General features: G+C 41.1%; 1 protein-coding gene across 1 annotated transcript in view; it reads left to right on the forward strand.

Moving 5' to 3' along the window:
- Nucleotides 1–21,534, forward strand: part of LOC109281608 (NACHT domain- and WD repeat-containing protein 1) — a 32,969-nt gene that overhangs the window by 5,983 nt on the left and 5,452 nt on the right. The window contains exons 6-12 of the mRNA XM_059721292.1: nt 1,787–1,910; nt 8,133–8,342; nt 9,841–10,715; nt 11,166–11,305; nt 12,515–12,643; nt 14,507–14,838; nt 17,560–17,696. Of these exons, the coding sequence (XP_059577275.1) occupies nt 1,787–1,910; nt 8,133–8,342; nt 9,841–10,715; nt 11,166–11,305; nt 12,515–12,643; nt 14,507–14,838; nt 17,560–17,696 (1,947 nt within the window). The remainder of the gene's footprint in view (nt 1–1,786; nt 1,911–8,132; nt 8,343–9,840; nt 10,716–11,165; nt 11,306–12,514; nt 12,644–14,506; nt 14,839–17,559; nt 17,697–21,534) is intronic.

Raw genomic sequence — 21,534 nt, forward strand, 5'->3', positions numbered from 1 at the left:
CAGCCCAGATTGCTGGTCATTATGTTAGTGTGTATTTTATTCCATGAGAAAGGTGGCAAATATTGCTTCCTGCAAGTCTCATTGTGTTATATGACCTATGAGTCAGACTCCATGCTAAACTCCTTGGTCACAGAAAATCAACATTCTTATAGTTCAGCTATCATAGATACAGTTACCTTGGGAACACAGTTGAGGCTGGTTACTGGTCCCTTTCCAGGTTGTCTGCTTCCAAATAATAAAATACCTGAATCTAGAATATACTGACTCCTAAATAGACTCTATAGAGACTCTAGAATATACTGACTCCAGTTCCCAATCTACAGCAGAGTGCATAGCATGCATGCATGGCAGATGTCAACAACCCTCTTTAATAAACACAAGTAAATATACTCTCTTTCTGATGGAGAATTAGAGAGTGTCACTAAGCACAATTTCCCTGTCAAATTCCAAGGGACAAAAATGAGTAATGACATTTTTTGGAAATTAAACAAATTTAAAAAAAAACAACCAGCGGTATATTTTGAGCATCCCTTCATCACTGGTTCTCCATGGGGCCAGCTTAATAACATGCTCCCTTAGTCTTCATGAATGGAAAACAGTACAGAGCTTGCAAAAATAATTTGGAACATTGGTCATCTAGTAGAGAACTTAAACACATGTTAAAATGTCTGTTTCATGAATGGAGTGATGATGATGAGGTAGTTTGATTCAGTAGTATTAATTCAGACATAACTTACTGAGACATTTGATAATCTAATTGAAGAATGGGCAGTTGTCTGAAGTTATGATTGACTAGCCTAGAAAAAAAAACTATAGCTATATTAGATGTGTGGGGAAAATATGAAATAATGGGAAAACAAGGTGTACAAAACTGAGGAAAAGATTATTTCACTATCAGTAAGGGTGTGTCTTTAATTTACCACTTTATATAAAAAAAAAACTTTGGGACGGTGAGAATTTCAATACAGAAAATAGATAAAAGTATGATGAGATTGAACTTCTGTTTCTCACGAAGAAAATGTTTCTTTAAAGTTGGAAAATTTACTGCCTTGACTTTCTTTGCCCCTTCACCTTGGTTTCCTTGTTTTCCAAATTATATGAGGGATTTGTGACACTAGCTTAAATTTTTAACACTGGCTTTTCGTGCTTCCATGTCTGCCTCCATTTCATATAGGATTAAATGTGTCATAGGAAGAGAAACTTTTCTCTGTCATGTGAAGAATCAGATTTTATCTTCAAACAGAAAATTAATTGTGTTGCATGGAGAGGCAGGAAGTGGAAAAAGTACTCTCATGGCAAAGGCAGCATCCTTAGCTCCTCATTGGATACCAGGGTAAGGATCACTCAGACTGATGGAAAACAGAAAATGTATATTGTTGACACGAAGGAAGTTCTCTCTCTTCCCCTGGCTCGCTAGAACAAGTAGCAGGTATCAGGCTCTTTGTATATGAAGCTTGGCTTAAGAATTCACTGTTGGGGTCCATATTAATGTAAAAGAAATTCCTTTCATAACATATCCAGGGGTTTTGAAAATTAAAATATTGGTGTGAGACACATGTTTTTGCCATTTAACCTGTTTAAATAGATGTGGATTTGAGGTTATATGAGTTTAATGAATGAGCAAATGACAGACCCATTCAACTGTTGCTGGGTGAGAGCAACATAAAATCAGGCAACCTAAGGGCTTTGGTGGAGAGACCTTAATGATATTGTCATTATGCCAAACAACCTGCTTAAGATCAAGAAGTAAGCTTTTGTGGAAAAACAGCATTTCTTTCTTTCACAGGGACCTCAGAGTCATAATCCGATTTATTGGTGTTACTGGTGAAAGCAGAAATGTCCGATTGGTTCTCTTAAGCCTTTGCTACCAAATTGCTGACATTTACCAGATCTCCATAAACTTATCAGAGGTAACAAAAGTAAATCTCAGTTTTGCTTCGGTGGTGCACTGATCAATGTTCTTTTTGTAAGATTACAAATCATATGGTGATTCTGCTACTAAGATAACCAATTCATTCAGGACACAGCATGGTTATGATTTAATATATTGTAGTACAGGGGTGGCCAACCTGCAGCATGAATGCCACAAGTGGCAAAGGCAGCCTCTGTGTGTAGCATACAGCAGACTGGGGAGGAGGCAGGAAGCATATGGGCAGATAGGGCAGGGAGCAGAAAGCAGAGCAGTGAATCGGGCAGAGAAAGGGGATCAGAGTGGCACTCGGGTGGGTGTGGGGCTAATTTGCGGCACACCTACCAAAAAGGTTGGTCCCCACTGCTATAGTCTGTAATACCATTATTGTGGGAGGCCTAAATTTTGTATACAACTATAAAGCACACTTAATTTTCACAATCCTCTTTTTAAATTGATAATCCTGTGTAGACATGTATAGTCCCATATACATATAAAGCACAACTAATTTAAACATATCATTTCATTTTTCCACTGCAGATATCTTTTATCTTTGATTGCCAGTATCTAGTTACCTTTATTCCCTCAGCCTTTGAAAATATACCAGCCTGGTCACAACAATGTATTTTCCTATTGTTTCTTTAAACCTGTAACAAGATGCAAGCAGGAAAGGGTATGGGGCCAGGTCTCAACTGGTAGCCATCAAGAAGTAGTGTGGCAGATCCTTATGTGTTGGTGTGGCAGCGCCAAAGATGTGGTTTACATTGGGACCTATACTATCCATCTGGCGTGGGGCCCTCCCCTCAACTCTCCTACCACGACTTGGTGTTACTGAATGAAAGGGAGGGGTTCAGTGGAGATCTTCTTCCTGGGGGACCCTGGGGACGGTAGTACTCATGGTCTTGACATGATGTTCCGCAGGGCTCCACCTCCCCTACACCCTATCCACTTGCCAACTGAATGGGTGACACCTGCATAGTTCGGCCATGCCCCGTTGACTCCTCTCATAAGGGGGACCAGCATTAGCGTGGGTTCTGGTAGGCTAGCCCTGTTATCACTACAGCTAGCATCTCTGCCTCGGATGCTGACAGGCTAGGCTTCTGTCGGCTGGCATCCTCCTTGCTGCCTCTGGGCGGGACGCCTCTAAAGCTCTTTATTAAGTAGACTGCTGGAAAGGGGGTGGGGGGGTGGAGAGGTGGTGAAACTGCCTCCTCCCTCCCAGCCTTCTACAGGGCCTCAGCTTCTCCTGGCTCTGGATGCTGGCACTGAGCCGGCTGCAGTGCTCCTGCCCACCACAGGAGCCTCAACACACTGGGCATGCTCCACACCGGTGTGCTCCCTCTCCACTCCCCAGCTGGGTTCCGGTGGGGCTTTTAATCTTCCCATGGTGGCTGCTCCAGCCGCTGCAATTGGCTCCGCTGTTCCCTGCCCGGGGAACAGCTGATTAAACAGCTGGCGTAATGCTGCCTCGCACAGCCACGGCTCCTCCTCCAGGTCCGACTGAGCCCCCGAAGGTTACCCTGGTGGAGGGGCTGCTTGTGTGGCTTGGGGTCCGCAGGGACTGCCCCCTCCCCTTTGGGAGCCTGTGGGGGCATCTTGCCGCCACAGTTGGAAACTGTCATAGCTCCATCCATTGAATGGCAGTTTACATGCGCAGAGAATCCTGTTAACGTCAGGGATAATGCTATTTTATTCAGCGTTAAAAGAAAGTAACTCAGATTTTTTTTTACGATGGGCATATGGCAAAAACTCTGATCATATTAGTGAAAATGATGAGGAATCACACTTATGGAACGAAGAAAACTTTCTGAATCCTATAAAAATGCATTGATCAGAGACATCAAATTTCAAGTCTCCAAGTACATGTCAAGAATGGAAGTGCTTTCTAAAGAGGATGTTTTCTTAAAAGAAATATAGCTTAACCAGTTCATTATATTGTATGTTAATGTCAAGAGGGCTATCTCACAAGCCCGGTCTCCACACCAAGCCACCCCCTTGTTAATGAGCAAACTGCCTGTCTCTTTCATTTGCCATGCCTTGCTGTTCAACTGTTCAGTTATTAATAGGTGGGAGGCTGCCCTTTGCAGGCCCAGCTGTACCATGGGCCCTACATACACACTCCGAACTCCCTTTACACATGTCCTATGCCTCGCAGATAACACACTCATTGACCTTTTTCTTGGCCTCCAACCTGGTGCCACACACTGAGCCTTTATCTTCCTCAGCCTAGCACCAGTTTTCATCAGACTTGTACCAGCCCTCCATCCTGGTGGCACACACCGGGTCTCATCCATGGCCTAGCACCTGGCCCTCAGTTTTCATCAGTCAGGTACTGGACTTCCACGCTGGTGGCACACACCAGGCCTCGACTTCCTCAGCCTAGCTTCAGGGCCCCAGTTTTCCTCAGCCATGGTCAATACTGTCCTGCACCTCCTTTCTCCAGGGGTCCCCAACTGCCACTTATTTGCAGGGCCTCTCAACTATGCCCCTCTCACATCGCTCCTCTCTCCAAGACCCCACAACTGCCACTCTTGTGCAGCCCTTCAGGTGCCCCTCTGCACCCTACTCTGCATCTCTGCCTCCACAATGAGGCACATACTGTGCTTGGCCCACCACACTGCCCTGCTCCTAGGGCATGGGGTCGAACACCTCCATAGGCTCAGGTACCCTTCTCAGCATATCTGGCCCACTACACTGCCCTGCTTCTAGGGCATGTTAACATACCCACCTATGGTGGGGGCAGGAGTTTAAGTACCCCAACCTACCTTACACCGGGGAGGTCCTCAGTCCTGGTATTTGAGTGGCCCTGCCTCACCACAGGCTGGACCACCAGGCCTCCATATCCCGGCAAGGTGCAGTTTCAGGTCATGTCCAGGACCAGTGAGGCCTCCTCCTTCCCCATAGCCTCACCCTTACCTCCAAGGTGTTCCTGGAGCAGGGATTCAGCCAGATGTTGCCTCCACAGCTGCTACCACAAACTGCTCTCCTGTGCCCTTATAACTAAGCTCTGAAAATGGCCACCATCACCAACCAGCCCCCTTGCTCCAGCCCATAAAGTGACGTCGCACTGAACCTGCTCTGTCACAGTGGATCAACACCAACTGTTGTAAATAGAGATAGGCTTGGATGATTAGTTCTGATCTGATTATTTGTCACTGAATTTTGAAGACATTACAGATTAGGTCTACCTCTACTTTTAAAAGCAACTGCATCTAAGCTTAAAACTAAAAATTGATTGTAATTAAAATTACTACATGATGGGACTGTCTCGGATTTTGTATTTTTTTTAAAAGCACACGTGCTAGAACCTGTTATTTTCTGTGGCGTTCTGCTGTTTCATGACCAGCAGATGCAGCGGAAATTAACTACAGTACTAATGGAGGACAATCCCGAAAGCTTATCAAATGCAGAATTTCAGTGTTTTAACTTCAGTCAGAATTGGGCAGGCGAGGGACTTTCTGATTTCTATAGATCTCATTATTGTACTTAGGGGGAGCATCTCCATGTTCATTAATGTGCCATTATTACTTCGCATTAAGTTATTACCTGTTATTACCTTTCAGTTAGCACTTGTTATTAGTCTACTGTACATTAATTTAGCACCTTTTGTTAAGTCACAACAATAGTGCTTTAAATGGTGAAAAAAGCAACTTCTGGTTTGGTCAGGGAGGCCTCTGAGCAGTCCTACACTTTCCAGGCTAGGAGACAAGGGGTACTTCACAGCCTCCTGGGGCTTCTCCACTGGTCAGAAATTTGACCAGTGTACAAGTTATTTAAAGCACTATAGGCTACTAAAGTGCTGTAAAATATAGGATTTCAAATTTAATATCTCATCTAACAAGGGGTAATTTTAAGTGCTGTACCCATTTTTAAGTGCTGCAGAGTCATGCCCCTTTGTTAAGTCACAGTAATAAATCACTTTAAATGACAAAAAAGCAACTTCTGTACACACCCTGGGTGCATCTACAGAGACACTAAATGTGAAGTAGACTAATTCTATTGCACATTAGCATGTCATGGCAAAAACCATGCTAATGCGCAGTAGAATAAGTATACTGCACATTAGCGTCACTAAAAAACTGCACCGGTGCTACTGTGCAGTAGTGTTGGTTACTGCACATTAAGTTAGTACCTGTAATAAGTGACCAATGGAGAAGCCCCAAGAGGCTGTGGAGCGCTCCCTGCCTCCTAGTCTGAAAAGTGCAGGGAGGCTCAGAGGCCCCTCTGATCAAACACTGCACTTCTGTCATGTTTAAGAACTCTGTCACCTTATAGTGCTATAAAAAGTGCTCTAAATTATAGCACTGTGAAACATGCATGAAGCACTTCTGTATACACCCTTAGCAGCTAATTTGTGTTCAGATAGCTTACAGGATTTGGTCAAATGTGTAATTTAGCGTAATAATGCCAACACAGATTGATAAGGTAATTTCATACTTGGTTATAAGTATGGAAGGCAAAAACAGTATTTAGCAAATAGGAAAAGACAATGTGGGTAAGAAAAGAGTCCTATAAAATTCATTGACTTTTTAAAAGATATCCCAAGTCCTTTTTATTTCGGGGGTGGGGGGGTGGTTACTGATCATTCTGCATATCTTAAAGTTAGTATTGGAGCCAGGTAAAAATATACATATACCCTTCTTTGAACTTAGATCTGCTGATCTGTTTTTTGGGTTTTTTTATGGAAAACTTTTGGGTACAACAATGATGAGAATCAGAGAAAACTCTAAAGTTAGATACAGGTTTCCTTCATTTTATATGAGTTCTGTATGTGCAAATTCATTCTTATGCGATGACCCTTTATATACCAAAAATTTGTTATATGCAAGGTAAATTCACTCTTATGAGACCAGTGTGGTGAAAGCCCACAGTCAGCTGCTTTGTGCACTGCATTGTAGGAATGATACACAGCAAAATATAGTCTCCAGTGTGGATCTGTGTTCCTCGTTCGTTGTCTGCGACACAGTTTTCTGTGGTTGCCATCCCCATTATAGTAACACTTGCCACCACCCTGTGCTTGTATGTACTATCTGCTGTTGGTGAGCACCAAAATTGTCTTGTAAAAGTGGTAGAAATGGGTCTGGGGGTCAGTACAGTCAAGGTCTTGCAACATATCCCTATTTGTTACATTGTAAAGGGGGTTCCCTTTATGCAAATTTGAGTTATATGCTGTTTTCCAGAAACGCATGTACAGCGTAAGTGAGGGAAACCTGTATCCTGTGTCAATGGCAGGCACTGACCAATTGCAGCTAGTGAGATGCTTTACTCCTGCTCAGTGAAGCAGAAGAATGCCAATATGCACTCAACCAGCTGCTGTTAGCAATTTGTACTGGCAATCCATTCTTCTGCTGAGGTTACAATTGGAAGTATATCTGTTCCCCCTCATTACAACAGGGTGGATGGATTTAGCTGACACTATTTTATATTTAGTTCTAATGCTGAGGCATATAACTATTGTTTAAACAATTTAAAGAAACTCTGCTGCAACCAAGAATGTTATTGATGTGCTTGTGACATTCAGTTGATTCCAAAATGGAAAACAGTAATAGCTTAATTTGCAAATAGCAACCAAAAAAATCACGTTTGTCCTCCCTAAGTACTTTCAGTACTCAGAATTCATATGGCTGCTACTTCCAGCACTTACTTAAAGTCGCAGCATAATTCAGTGCAAGCTTCAGGGCAAAAGAAAATCTAGAGCTGCCAATTAAATTGAAAGCAAAACCAAGACTTGATAGTCCATAAAATATAGCATACTTAAAGTGATAAAAAATTGGTACAGCATGCCACTACATTCTCATTGATTTGACTCTTCCTTCTTTATGGTTACAAAGCAGCCCGTTCAAGCCAGCCTCATGTATAGGGATACTGTTGATGCACAGAGTAACATTCTGTTCAAATCCTGCTTACCTTACTTACACATGTATTCCACTGACATCTTAACAGATATCTGAATCTCTTGGGTCCTAGCACTGTGGTAGCACAGTATTTGTATGCCAGACAAACTGAGGACTTTGTCCTCTTCCACATCTTTTATATCTTTCCCAGTCAGGTCTCAGTACTTCCTACAAGAGCCAGATTTCTTCAGTGATCTCATTATTACTGATGAACCAGCCCATCTCAGACAAAAGTGGTCACAGAGACATCTGGATTAGGCATAAAACGCACCAAGTACAATAAGACAAGTATTTTCACATGGCTAAAAATATCCTCTTTTTCAAATAAGGATTTTGAAGCATTGGTTCAGGAGTTTGCCTCATTGCTGGAATTTGCTACAAAGGATAAAGCACTTCTGATAAGTCTGGATGGTTTAGATGAGCTGTCTGAGGAATATGGAGCTGACCTATCCTGGATACCCACAAAACTACCTGAAAATGTATATTTTATGGTTTCTACATCCACAGAATCAAACTGCTCATGCTTAAAAGCATTGAAGGTAAAATATTGTTTGTCTATTAAGGAACATGATGTATGTTGACATTTAATATCTAGTTTCACTCTTTATTATTCATGTTTGAGTATTTTATTTATTAAGGGAATAATGAAATGTGGTTAGAATAATTTAGGACACATATAACCAAATATACACAATTCAGAAAGAGTAAAAAATGTACATACTAACCCTCCAGAATGCAACCAAAAGCATTTCTGTCCATAATCACCTCCCCACTAAATAAATAAATCCCCTAAGATATATCCCCTTTGATTTATTTTAAACATTGTGCTTGAAAATTAAGGCTGCCATCTACCCATGTGACTAATCTTTATTCAAGTGTTAGTCCATTGGTAACAGTGGAATCGTGCTTGTGAGCAAAGTCTCATAGAATCAAGTTCTTAACCTGTAAAGATCTAAATTTACAATGACCTGACCGTCTTCAGCTCCTATTGATTTGTATCCTGTTGCTGCAGTTGGAACTGTACAGATGGATCTTCTGTCTGTGGAGGTTGGTTAGGCCACAGAGGTCTGCTAGCGCAGATCTGACTGCAGGAAAAGAGTAGTATAACAGGTGAAACCCAGAACTCTAGTCTAGTCTGTTGTTCTATAATTTTTAAGTCCATGTATGTTTGATATTTGGTTAGTGAACTCAGTTGTTAAACAGGTAATTTATGACAGATACAAAACAATCCTGCCATGTATTTTCATAGCTTGAAGCTTTGGACTATATTAGGAATACATGTGATTTAAAAAAATATTACAATGCCATGTTAATTTTACTATTATACTCTTAGAACGTGTTCAGGATGGTACAGTGAACAAATCCTAGCAAGAAATGGAGTAAATATATATCACATCTATTGCATGCCATGTCAATACCTCAGTGCATATGCTGTGAATCAGGTTTGTCTTTGGTGTTCTGGTTTGACTCACAGTGGGTGCATCTACATGAGGTGCTTACTGCACATTAACCTAATAACACTGTGCAGTAGAGTGTCATGGCAAAAACTGTGCTAATAACCTACTGTGCAGTGTTATTAGGCTAATGCACATCATTAAATAACCATGTGCAGGAAAAGAGTAGTTTAATTATGGTGGGGTAGGCATTTTGTCTGAAAAACAAGTTTTAACATAACTACTTTTGTAAAAATAAAAGCCTTCTTTGAGCATATCATGATTTTCCCTGATTTACTGAACACAAAATATGACATGACAAATACCAGGAGTCTTATTAGAAATGCATCGCAGGATATTTTCAATGAATCTAGAAATATCAAAATATTACATGCTTACTTGAAATTTATTTTGGTGCTGAATTCTCCTCCTTTACCAGTTCAGTGGGGATGTGAGTATGTCAATTTAGGGAAGATTGTGCCTATTGTGAGAAGGTAGGGAAACACTTAATTGTTTAAGGCAGTTTTTGGAGAAGACAGACACAACTACAGAAAACACACACGCAATCCTTTTGTTTTCATTTAAAATTATTTTGTTTTTGCAGGAAATTGGAGTAGAACAGAATATTCTACAAATACCTTCTCTTACATCTACAGAAATAAATCATCTTATCACTTGCTGGTTGAAAAGAGATTGTCGAATACTCTCAACTTACCAGCAGCAACTCTTAATAGAGGCTTGTGTAGCCTGCCCACTACCACTCTATATGTTTTGTGCCTATAAAGAATCATTCTTGTGGACATCGTTTAGCCTAGAGACAGAGGTATATCTTCCTCCAGATCTATCTAAAATGTACTCATGGTTAATGGAAAAAATGGAAAAAAACCATGGAGAGCAAGTCATCAAAAGAATGGCAGCCTACATCACTCTGTCAAAAAATGGTATAGCGCTGGAAGAACTGCTTGATCTCTTGTCCCTGGATGAAACAGTAATGCAGGAAATAACAAAATATCAGAAGGTCTCCGTTTTAGCATTCCCCCAAGTGTTATGGATGAAAATTCAGAAAGATTTTGGAGAACATCTGGTAGAACAAAGGAGTGAAAACACCTACGTTTTCAGCTGGGCTCATTCATTTCTGAAGCATATCTGTATGGAGCGATACCTGAAAACATGTGATTTGCAGCTGTCTTTGCATGCTGCTTTTGCAGATTACTACCTGGGACACAAGGCTCCCAAAATAAATGGTGAAATGACCACTTCCCAACCTCTGGCCTGGGTTTTGAAGAAGGAATCCAAAGTCAGTTATGTTTTCAACCTTCGCAAGCTTGTTGGAACTTCATATCACCTGATCAAATCTAATAATATTCCCATGTTAATAACAGAATGCTTGTTTAACTATGAGTTTCTTTTACATAAAGCATGTGCTTTATCAGTGATCAGCATAGAAGAGGATTTAAAAGCAGCTGCTAGTGTTGAGAGGTGAGTTTACAATAGAACCTAAGAAGTACAATAATAATAGTAATAGATCTGGAAATTAAATGAGGCCTGAGCCTCCCTTCTTTATTCCCATGCACTACTCCAGCATTGTATGTATTGCCTCTGAACAGCAGTGTAGTATTTTATCATGGTCTATCCTCTTTCACTAACAATTATTTTATATATAAATGTCACCATCTACTACATCTACTAATTAGGTCCTCAGGATTTGAAATTCTGGTAACGTATTCTTATGCCCCATTCTCCTCTTGGGGCCAAGGTCTCCAACCAAAGCACATCTGCCATCTACTTTGGTCATCAAATGTCTCAGTTTAAAAAACCTAATAAAACTCTGTTTAGATGAAAAAATACTAAACTCACCTGTGTCTTTCTGAGTTTCCATGTAAAAACAATACATTGATAGAGCATTTGTTTGTTTTATTTATGCCACAGGACATTACTTGACTTGAATCTGTTAAGTGAAACTCTCAAGTTATCCAAGAAAGTTTTACTAAAGGACCCATATCAGCTGGCTTCACAGCTTATAGGTCGTCTGCATCAAATTGTAGCTGCAGATAAACCAGTAGCACCAGGTACCTACCACTTTTATTTATTTATTTTATTTATTTTTAATAAATTCAACTTCATGACCATGGCATTTGTACTTAGCATTCTCTGGCTCTGGATTTTAAAATGTTTTAATAAATAGTTGTGTTTTAAAAAGGAACTTAAACTATTAAAGGTTTGTTATTTTTGCCTTTATGAATGAGAAGTAACTTTGAGTGAGACAATAAGAACATTGTTAAATGATTGGATCTAGCATATAGTAATAAACAATGTTCCCAATATTTATCTTCCATATCCACATATCTGGAGCAGTTGGGGGGGTGAAAACATTATCATTATTATAAAAGAACCTGTGAACTACTGGTTATTGGAAGATGTTAAGAAATTCAATATAATGAAAGACTTGGTCATCTTCCATATTTTCTTGCATATAATCTGCACGTTCCCCCTTTCCCCCCCAGAAAAAACAGTTGGGGAAAATGGGGTGCACATTATATGCAAGGAAAAGGGATACCCATGGTTCTGCAAATTTGGTGGGGTGGGTGGGGAAGGATGACTGTGACAGTATTAATCACTGTGGCTCTGCATTCCTGGACAGGAGGACTAATGAAACATGGAGGCACCCAGCCTCTGGGAGGTTTTAAGGTATTTAGGGAGGGCCTGTTGGGAAGTATGAGACTAAATCCACATCCCTAGCTGTCAGCACTGGTAGAGTCAGCAGGAAAGTTGGTCTCTGAAAATACCAACATTGCTCTCCAAAGGACTATTTTAGAGTCAGAACAGAGTGTGAGATTCTTACATTTTGTATCTATATCCTGTCTTCATGTTCTGTGGTTACTTTTTCTTGTACCATTTAACTCTCTTGTGTAATGAATCTTTTCATGGTTTTATTTATTTTACTGACTGCCTGAGGTGAAAGTGATTTTCAAAGCAATTGTTCACTTTAGGCTTGCCCCTTTTACAATCCCCTATAATTTTATACAAACCAGGGTAAGATACCTAGTGCTATTGGAATTGCAAGGTCTAGTCCAAGGGCACATAGAAGTAAGCTCTCCTGGGATAAGAAGTTGTACAAGGGGCAAATTTTAGTCTATTTCTCAAAATAGTGAAGAGTAGCTTGGGGCCCTGGGAGCAACCCAACAGTGGTTTGTCACGGCTGTGTCCAATGGTTTTATTAAATAATCAGAGGTTTCAAGATATGAAGTATTAAATGTTCTCTTTTGTTCTTAATTAAGGTGATCCTAAAAAATACCAGCACTTGCCAGCTCTGCTATCTCAGTGCCAAGAGTCTTCCACCCCTGTTCTTGTGCCTTCGACAACTTGTCTTCTGGCCCCTGGTGGCCTTCTTTGTGAACTTCTGCCAGGTAGGTGGGAAAAATACTTCTGAAATGTTTTGTAAAGGGTTTGGGGTTAAATTCTTTAGTCCTTACTTAATAGCCTGACTTTGGCAGGAGGTTTGTCTGAGTAAGAACGGTAGAATCAGGACCCTTATTAGCAATCTACCTCTTCTCTCCCAATTTAAGGAAAGGATCATTGTTCAGTGAGGTTATGACAATAAAAAATTCAGCATTCCTAGATTTTGAATTTTCGGAAAACTGACTTTTATTTTTATTTGCTGTTTGATAAAAAAAAAGATAAATCCACCAGTTGTAAGGCAGTGCTCTACTTCTGCTTTGTGCCATCAGTGTCAGCAAATTCCTTTCTTGTGTTACTTGTTCATATTAATTTGCCCGCAGTTCTGTTTTACGGCCAGCTGCTTGTTGAGCTTTTGAAAAACAGCTTAAAACCAAGAACAAAATCCTTAGAGAAGATGAACAAATGAATATGAAAACTAGGCACAGGATTCTGAGTAGCATACCTCTCAATCTTCACAAAAATGGGTATAAAGTGACAGATCTGAACTAAGGGGGAGACAAAAAATTATTAAGCAGGAAACTCAGAATGCTGTGAAATTGGTTCTGACTGTGACCTAAGTTTCATGATTCCTTATTTCTTGAGGTAAATAATTTTTAACAACAAAAGCTAACTGAATCTGTGTGTCATTGCTTCTCTACAGAACTAATTATCGGTTCTCACCGAGGGCTGTTGATTCCACTCCAGTGGCCTAACAACTGGGCCTAACAGCACTCAGCTTCACAATGCCCAAGTCCCATAACAGATGCCTCCAACTCGTTTTATCTTGCACTTAAAAGAAAAGATCCAAATTAGGATCTGACAGCTTTATTTGTTTAAAGTAAAAAAAAATTAGTCTCAAAGGTGCCACCTTGTCCTGCCTTCTGTCTGACTTCAGACTAACATGGCTAGCTTTACTGTTGCATTGTTGATATAAAATAATGAATAATGATGTATAATAATGAATTTATGATGTCCCAATTTTAACCTAGTCTCCTTTGTTAATTGTTCACAACAGTCTTAAACTCAAAGTTCCTCTTGAGCTGAAGTTTCTTGGTGACTATGCTTGGTCTCTGACCAAAGGGAGAGTTCTTGTGGAAAAATTAAAAAAAAAAAATCATTATTCCAAGTGTGCAAAATGCACTCCTGGAGAAAGTACACTTTCCCCACAACCTTTTCCCATCATTTTCCGATCAGAAGCTGTACCTTACTAGCTCAAAAGTGACTGACAACAGCAAGTTAAAAACCACATGATTATGTTGTAGGTTATACTGAATGCTAAGCAATAAGCCTGGTTTGAACACAGTTGCTTGAGTATTTCTGAAGTAAGGACAGTTTACATTTAAAATTGGAAGACAAAGAGAAGGAAAAAAAGTTGCTTAGGAAAATTTGATGCGTGTTGGAGAAAGACTAAGGTTATCTAAACTGTGAGCTTGTAACTGCTAGTATATGTGGATCCATAGGTTGTTTCAGTTTGGTGTTTTTTATCCACTTGACATTATATTTATATTTTGTATTAAGTGAAAAATACATAATACTAATAATAATGTGAAGAGAAGGCCAGATTTAATGCATATTTTAGGCTTACCTCTACATTTCCTGAATTCTGCGCAATTGATTTCTCCATTATAAAATATTGAATTAATTATAGTGTTCCTGTCTAAAATACATTATGGTAGAAACCCTTGAGGAAACCTGAAAAAGACAGAAATATCAATCTCATCAAGACTTAATGTACTGGAAGCAGACAGTAATATGTAATTACAAAAAGTGACCAAATGTAATTTGGACTATTACCTAAGTCATTTAGAATTTGCACTCCCATGAACTCCTAGGTCATATGGACAAGATCACAGCAGTTGCAGAAACCCAGAAGGATCTCATGGTTGTGACAGCATCTCAGGATGGCACTCTGAAATACTGGGATTTGAACACTGGTAAAGCCACCTTAACTTTGTGCGGGGCTGGGAAGAACATTGGCTCTATTACTGTGTGCCAAGAGAATAGGCTGGTTGCAGTGACTGAAAACAACTCCTTTAAAATCTGGGATCTTTCCCTGGGAAAAGTGATCTATAAAGCTGATGGTTTTCCAGACACTCCAATACTGACATCTGCAATGAATGGGCAATTCCTTTTGGTCTTTTTTGATGGAAGCCTGTTAGTCAAGGTGAGATTTTTTTTAATGTTCTCTGAATGAATGATAAGGACAACTTGGTTTTCAGTAACAGAACAGGCATTTTACAGAAGGTATTTATTCGTATAATAACAAATAGCCTTAAACATTTAAAATAGCATATCAGTGAGGTGAGTGCATACATACATTTTATGCTCTTTTAATTGGCTCAAAATAAAAAGATCACCTGAACATTAAAATGGGTAAATTATAATTTTTAAAGAGTATCCAAATATATATTAAACTTAGACGTGTGACTGAGTGCTAATATGTATCCTGGAATGGGAGGATGACAGCATTTTGAGAAGACACACTGGAGCTCCTGTAAAAACTTGTTGGCATTCTGAATAGTTGTATTATTTTTTCAGGACTTACATGTCAGCAGACAATATGAACGTGGTGCTGAAAACGTGTACATATCATTAGAACTTGTGCTGTCCTGCAAGCTATGTACCTTTTTCAAGTTACAAATATAAGCATAAAGTTATGTGGAAAGGAAAGATGGGTGGAGAGAGAGCTAGATAATATTAATGGGAAAACCTATAAAACACGGTAATTCAGAAAAATACATTTGAGATGAGCAGGCTTCTGTGCTGGTAGGTTTTTCTGAACAAGTACCTTGTAAGCTCAGGTAAATGTTAGAATACTTAGTATTATTATGGCACTTTTCATCCTTGATGCACTGTAAACTCATTAGTCAATTAATCTCTCCTGTCCTTATTAAGTAGGAGAAACTAAGACAGAGAGGTTAAGTGACTTGCCCAGACAGCAGCTATATATACTTTCTATCACAACTGTGATCATAGAATTCAATATTGTCATAGAATTCAATATTGTTGCATATGATAATGTGCCAATTCTCACTTCAGAATAATTATTCTTCCAGGCCAGTAACTTATGTAACTTTGGCCACTGACAGATACCTCAGAGGAAGGTGCAGAAATCCCCCAAATCCCTCCTCCACTCCCTGACTCCCCCCCCCCCCCAACAATTTGCTCATGGGATACTATTCTTCTTAACCATCTTCAGCTAATAGATACCCTGTGTCCTGAAGAATGAGACTTTAATAACTCATTAATATTTAATCCCATCTAATAGAATCTTATGGATGGTCTCCATATTTCAATATTTCAGGGAGGCTGGCTTATTTCTTTATTTAGTTTAACAATTAATCCAATTAAAACCCCCAGTTGAAAGATAGAGTGAGTAGATCTTCTCAGACGATTTCTACCCAAAGAAGATTTCCAATGATAACATGCCAGTGGAAAATAACCCACCAGAAAAGGAGACTTGCATTTAGGAAAGAGATAAAAAAATACCTGCAAAACTAACCAGTTGGTGTTAAATGAATAATTATGATGTGCAGTGTCCTGAGCAATTATTGAAATGTACTGCAGAGTTTTAAATGACTGGAAAGGGAAGAGGAGAAAACAGTAGCCTTTTGGGAGGCAGGTTAACCCAAATCCAAGATGACTTTGACTTAAAGATACCCTCCAGTAATTAGATGCTATACATGGAAAATTATAAATTTGCTATAATTTTCTATGTATAGCATCTAGTTATTGGAGGGTCATATTAAATGTGTTCCCTTGGCTTCTGCAACATGGAAAGCATCAGCAGTGGGGGCTAATGGCAGGGAGAACAGTGGGGGGGGGCAGGCAGTAAGATGCAAGTGGGGGGGGCAGGCAGTCTGACCCCCAACACTGTGTCCCCCATCACCACTAGCCCCCTATTTGTGCCCCCACCACCTGTCCCCTGCCCCTCCCCCATCACTTGTCCCCATGCCCACTCCCTGATCTGTGCTGGTGCCTGCTCCCTGACACACACCAGTGGCTCCTGACCCACCACAGCTACTGCTAACTCCAAAGCTGTTGATTCCAGGCAGCAGTGGTAGCTCTGGCTCCAGCCAGTACCCCAGGCCCTGGGTCCCTGCTGGAACTGGAGCTGGAGCTGGAGCTGGCCCCTGTCCCTGCCCCTGTCCCAAGCCATACTCTAATCCAAGTTGACGCTTTTTTCCCCATCTTGAATGAGGAAAAGAAAACCTTGATTTGGAGTACAGAGGTGCTCAAACTGTGATCCATGAGCTCCATTCAGGTGGTCTGCAGAAAGGTGACCTAAGGCTAAAGCTGAGAAACATTACACCCAACTTCCCAGAACTTTGCTCAAAAAAACAGGCACATCCATTGCATTAGAAAGGTAAGACTACTGATATTAAAATATGAGTTGTGTGCTTTGATTTGTAGAACAAAAGAAAGTTTAAGTGGTCCGCCGAGACCCTCAGCAATTTTCAAGTGGTCCACGAAAAAAAAGTCTGAGAACCACTGATATAGTATATATGAACTTCTCTGAGCTACCATTTAAATAAACTAATTTGTGATCCTCTTTCTCTCTGGGTTTTGTGTATTTCTTTCCCCTCCTCTCTCAATTACTTCTGACAGTCTCTTGCTTTGTGTTTCTTCTCATTTTCATTTTAGTCTTGTCCTTTTTGTTTCAGTTTCTGCCCATTTACTGTTTGAAGTTCTTTCTTCTTGACTGTTGCATGGTCTTGCAACATCTAATTTTTCTCCTTTACTTCTTCCCTATCTCCTCAAATAACTTCAGTTGCTTCAGATATTGTTCTAAGGCCCAAAAAAGGGAAACAGGAGGGTGATAAGCAAGGGGGATACATTCAGCTATGTCAATGAACCTGTGCATTAAGGTACTATCTGGTTCCAGGTGTTTGATTTGACTGATTCATGCCAGCTGCTCCATGAAGCACACATTTCTGCAGAAGATGATGCCCCTGTACACAAGAATCACTCCGTACTGGTATCAAAGAATTCAGTGAAAGACTATGTCCTCTGTGCTTACAGGTTAGTAGAAACTTTTACCACATGTCCATGAACAAATGAAATCCCTCTTCAAATTCAGCTGTCCTGCCCAGCCTTTCTATCACTGCAGTTCTGCTTCAGTCCTGTCTGCTCCTGTTTTTCTTAGACTTTTACTGTCATTAAACAGTCTGCACTGTAATTGGGCATCAAGCTAAAAGGAATCTGTTGTAGTTATGACCTCTCTCATTGTACCTTACCTTCCCCTGACTAACACAAATATAACTTGAAATTGGCAAATTGTCTGTGTGAAAAAATATGTGTTCTTTTGGTTTATATTTTCCTAATTTCATAGATGTTTGGGTCAGAAGGGACCTATTAGATCATCGAGTCTGACCCCCTGCCCTGGGCAGGAATGAGTACTGGGGTCAGATGACCCCAGCCAGATTTCTGTCCAGTCTCCTTTTAAACACTTCCATGGAAAGGGACAGCACCACCTCCCTTGGAAACTTATTCCATATTTTGGCAACCCTCACTGTAAAGAATTTTTTCTTGATGTCCAATTTGAATTTGCTCTCTTCCAGTTTGTGGCCATTATTTCTAGTTACCCTGACAGGTGCCCTGGTAAACATTGTATCCCCTATTTCTTGCTGGCCCCCCCGATGAGTTTGACAGCGGCCACAAAATCACCTCTTAGCCTCCTCTTGTGAAGGCTGAAGAGGTTCAGGTCTCCCAATCAGTCCACATAGGGTTTTTTCTGTAGGCCTTTAACCAGATGAATGGCCCAACTCTGAACACTCTCCAGGCCATCCACATCCCTCCCAGTGTGGCGCCCAAAACTGGACACAGTACTGTAGCTGTGGTCTGACCAATGCAGCATAGAGGGGAAGTATCACCTCCCTAGACCTGTTTGCGATGCCCTACTTATGCAAGAAAGGGTGCAGTTAGCTTTACTTATTACCTCATCACACTGGTGACTCTTGTTCATTTTGGAGTCGACTACAACTCCGAGATCCCTTTCCACAGTTGTGCTACTTAGAGTGGTACCTCCCAGGCTGTAGGAGTGTTGATGATTCTTCCTCCCCAGGTGCAACACGACACTTATCCTAATTAAACTGCATCCTATTCTGTTCAGCCCATTTCCCCAGCCTGTCCAAATCAGCCTGGATTCGCTCCCTGCCGCCTAGTTTGTGTACCTCCCCCCATAGTTTGGTGTCATCAGCAAACTTGTACAGGGTGCCTTCTACTCCCTCGTCCAAGTCACAAATGAAGATATTGAATAGTACCTGTCCCAGGACAGAGCCTTGGTGGACTCCACTGCCCACGTTACTCCAGGTAGAAATCGACCTGTCCACCACCAGTCTCTGGGTGCGGCCCCAAAGCCAATTTTCTACTCACCAGACTGTGTAATAATCTACATTGCTGTGTTTAATGGCACAGTGCATTCATCAAAAAGATGTGGTAACACAAATATTAAATAAAGACTCACAAATATTTGGTCAGAATGAATGCTAAACTGAAAACTAGGAAAAGAGCTCATGCTTCTGAGAAGTAAATTTGTGCTTACGCAGCACAGCACTGCTTTGGCCAATCAGAAGTTTCATAGCTAATTTTACTCCATGTAAATATTTTGTTCATTGAAAAATGATAGGCTTTCTAAGGAAATGAGGTAAAGCCATACCAATATTTCTCACTATATTTCTCTAAAATATAACCATAGTGAAACTCAAATAGCACAGCACAGACTAAAGTGGGAAAGCTGTAGTTATAGCATTTTGACAGGGTTATTCTTATGGGTTGTATATGAAATCTAATGAATTGTAGAAAATATAGAGGGTCATCTAGTCTAACCCTCTGCTCAAGGCCAAATTATCCCTGTCAAAACTATCCCAGTCAAATGTTTGTCTAACATGCTCTTAGAAACTTCCAAGGATAGAAATTCTATAACCTCTCTAAGTGATCTGTACCAATGCATTAAACAATACCTAATGAAAAAGTAGTTCCTAATAGCCAATCTAAATTTCCCTTGTTGCAATTTAAAACTGTTACTTATCCTTTGAGGCTACAGAAAATAGTCTATCTCCATCCTCTTTATAAATGCCTTTTGAGGATTTGAAGCATGTTACCAAATTTCTCTTCAATCTTCTTTTTCTAGACTACCCCAGTTCTTCCAGCCTCTTCTCATAAATCATGTTTTCTAGACCTCTGATCATTTTTTGGTTGCATTCTGCTGGACTTTTTTCCAATCTGTTTATGTCTGTCTTGAAGTATTGTGCCCAAAACTAAACACAGTACTCAAAGTAAGACTTCACCAGTTGTGAATCATTTGCCTTGACTTGCAGGCAGCACTCTTGTTAATACAATCCAGTATGCTATTGAGTTTTTTGCAGCAAGAGCACGTTATTGATTCACATTCAGCTTTCTGTCCACTTTAACCCCTAGGCTCTTTTCTTTACTACTGCAGCCTAGCCACTTATTCCCCAATTTGTATTTGTGTATTTAATTGTTCTGTCCAAAGTGTAGGGCAGCATTTACAGGGTTTGCTGTTTGTGGGTTTGGCTTCTGTTTGTGGACTTGCTGGCACTGAATTTATGACCCAGATAGTTTCATAATTTCATAGTTGGTAGGGTCGAAAGGGACCTAAGGAGATCATCTAGTCCGACCCCCTGCCATGGCAGGAAAGAGTACTGGGGTCAAACGACCCCAGCCAGATGTTCATCCAACCTTTTCTTAAAGACCCCCAGGGTAGGAGCCAGCACCACTTCTTTTGGAAGTTGGTTCCAGGTCCTAGCCACCCTGACAGTGAAAAAGCGCCTCCTAATGTCTAGCCTGAAACTACCCTCCTCTAGCTTGTGTCCATTGTTTCTTGTAACTCCCAGGAGTGCTTGGGGGAACAGGAACTCTCCCAATGCCTGCTGGTCCCCTTTGACTAGTTTGTAGACTGCCACTAGATCCCCTCTCAGCCTTCTCTTTTGGAGGCTGAACAGGTTCAGGTCCCTCAGCCTCTCCTTGTAGGGCCTACCCTGCTGACCCCTGATCATGCAGGTGGCCCTCCTTTGGACCCTCTCCATATTGGCCACATCCCCCCTGAAGTGCGGCGCCCAGAACTGGATGCAGTACTCCAACTGCGGCCTGACCAGTGTCGCATAAAGGGAGAGGATCACCTCCTTGGACCTGCTTGAGATGCATCTGTGGTTGCACAACAAGGTGTGGTTGGCCTTCCTGACCGTGTCCCCACTTTGTTGGCCCATGTTCATTGTGGCATCAATGATGACTCCAAGATCCTTTTCTGTCTCGACACTGGCGAGAAGGGAGTTCCCCAGCCTGTAGGTGTGCCGCTGGTTCTTCCTCCCTAGGTGCATTACCCTGCACTTGTTAGTGTTGAACCCCATCCTGTTCTCATTGGCCCACCCCTGTAACCTGTCTAGATCCGCTTGCAGCCTGTTCCTTCCTACTACCGTACCCACTTCACCCCACATCTTAGTGTCATCTGTGAATTTGAACAGGGTGCTTTCTACCCCCTCGCACAAGTCACTGATGAAGATGTTGAATAGTGCGGGCCCAAGGACCGGGGGAACCCCACTGCCCACATCCCTCCAAGTCGAATAAGACCCATCCACTACCACCCTCTGGGTGACCCATCTGACCGTGTGACCCAGTTAGTGACCCATCTGACCGTGTAGGCATCAACACCACTGTCTCCTAGTTTCTTATTGAGAATTGGGTGAGAGACCATGTCGAAGGCCTTCCTGAAGTCCAGAAAGACTATATCCACTGCGACACCTGCATCCAAGGACTTGGTGACCTCATCATAGAAGGCCACCAGGTTGGTTTGACAAGACTGCCCCTAATGAACCCATGCTGGTTGCCCCTGAGCATAACC

The sequence above is a fragment of the Alligator mississippiensis genome, chromosome 2, assembly GCF_030867095.1.
Source record: "Alligator mississippiensis isolate rAllMis1 chromosome 2, rAllMis1, whole genome shotgun sequence".
In the NCBI taxonomy this organism is placed as follows: Eukaryota; Metazoa; Chordata; order Crocodylia; family Alligatoridae; genus Alligator; species Alligator mississippiensis.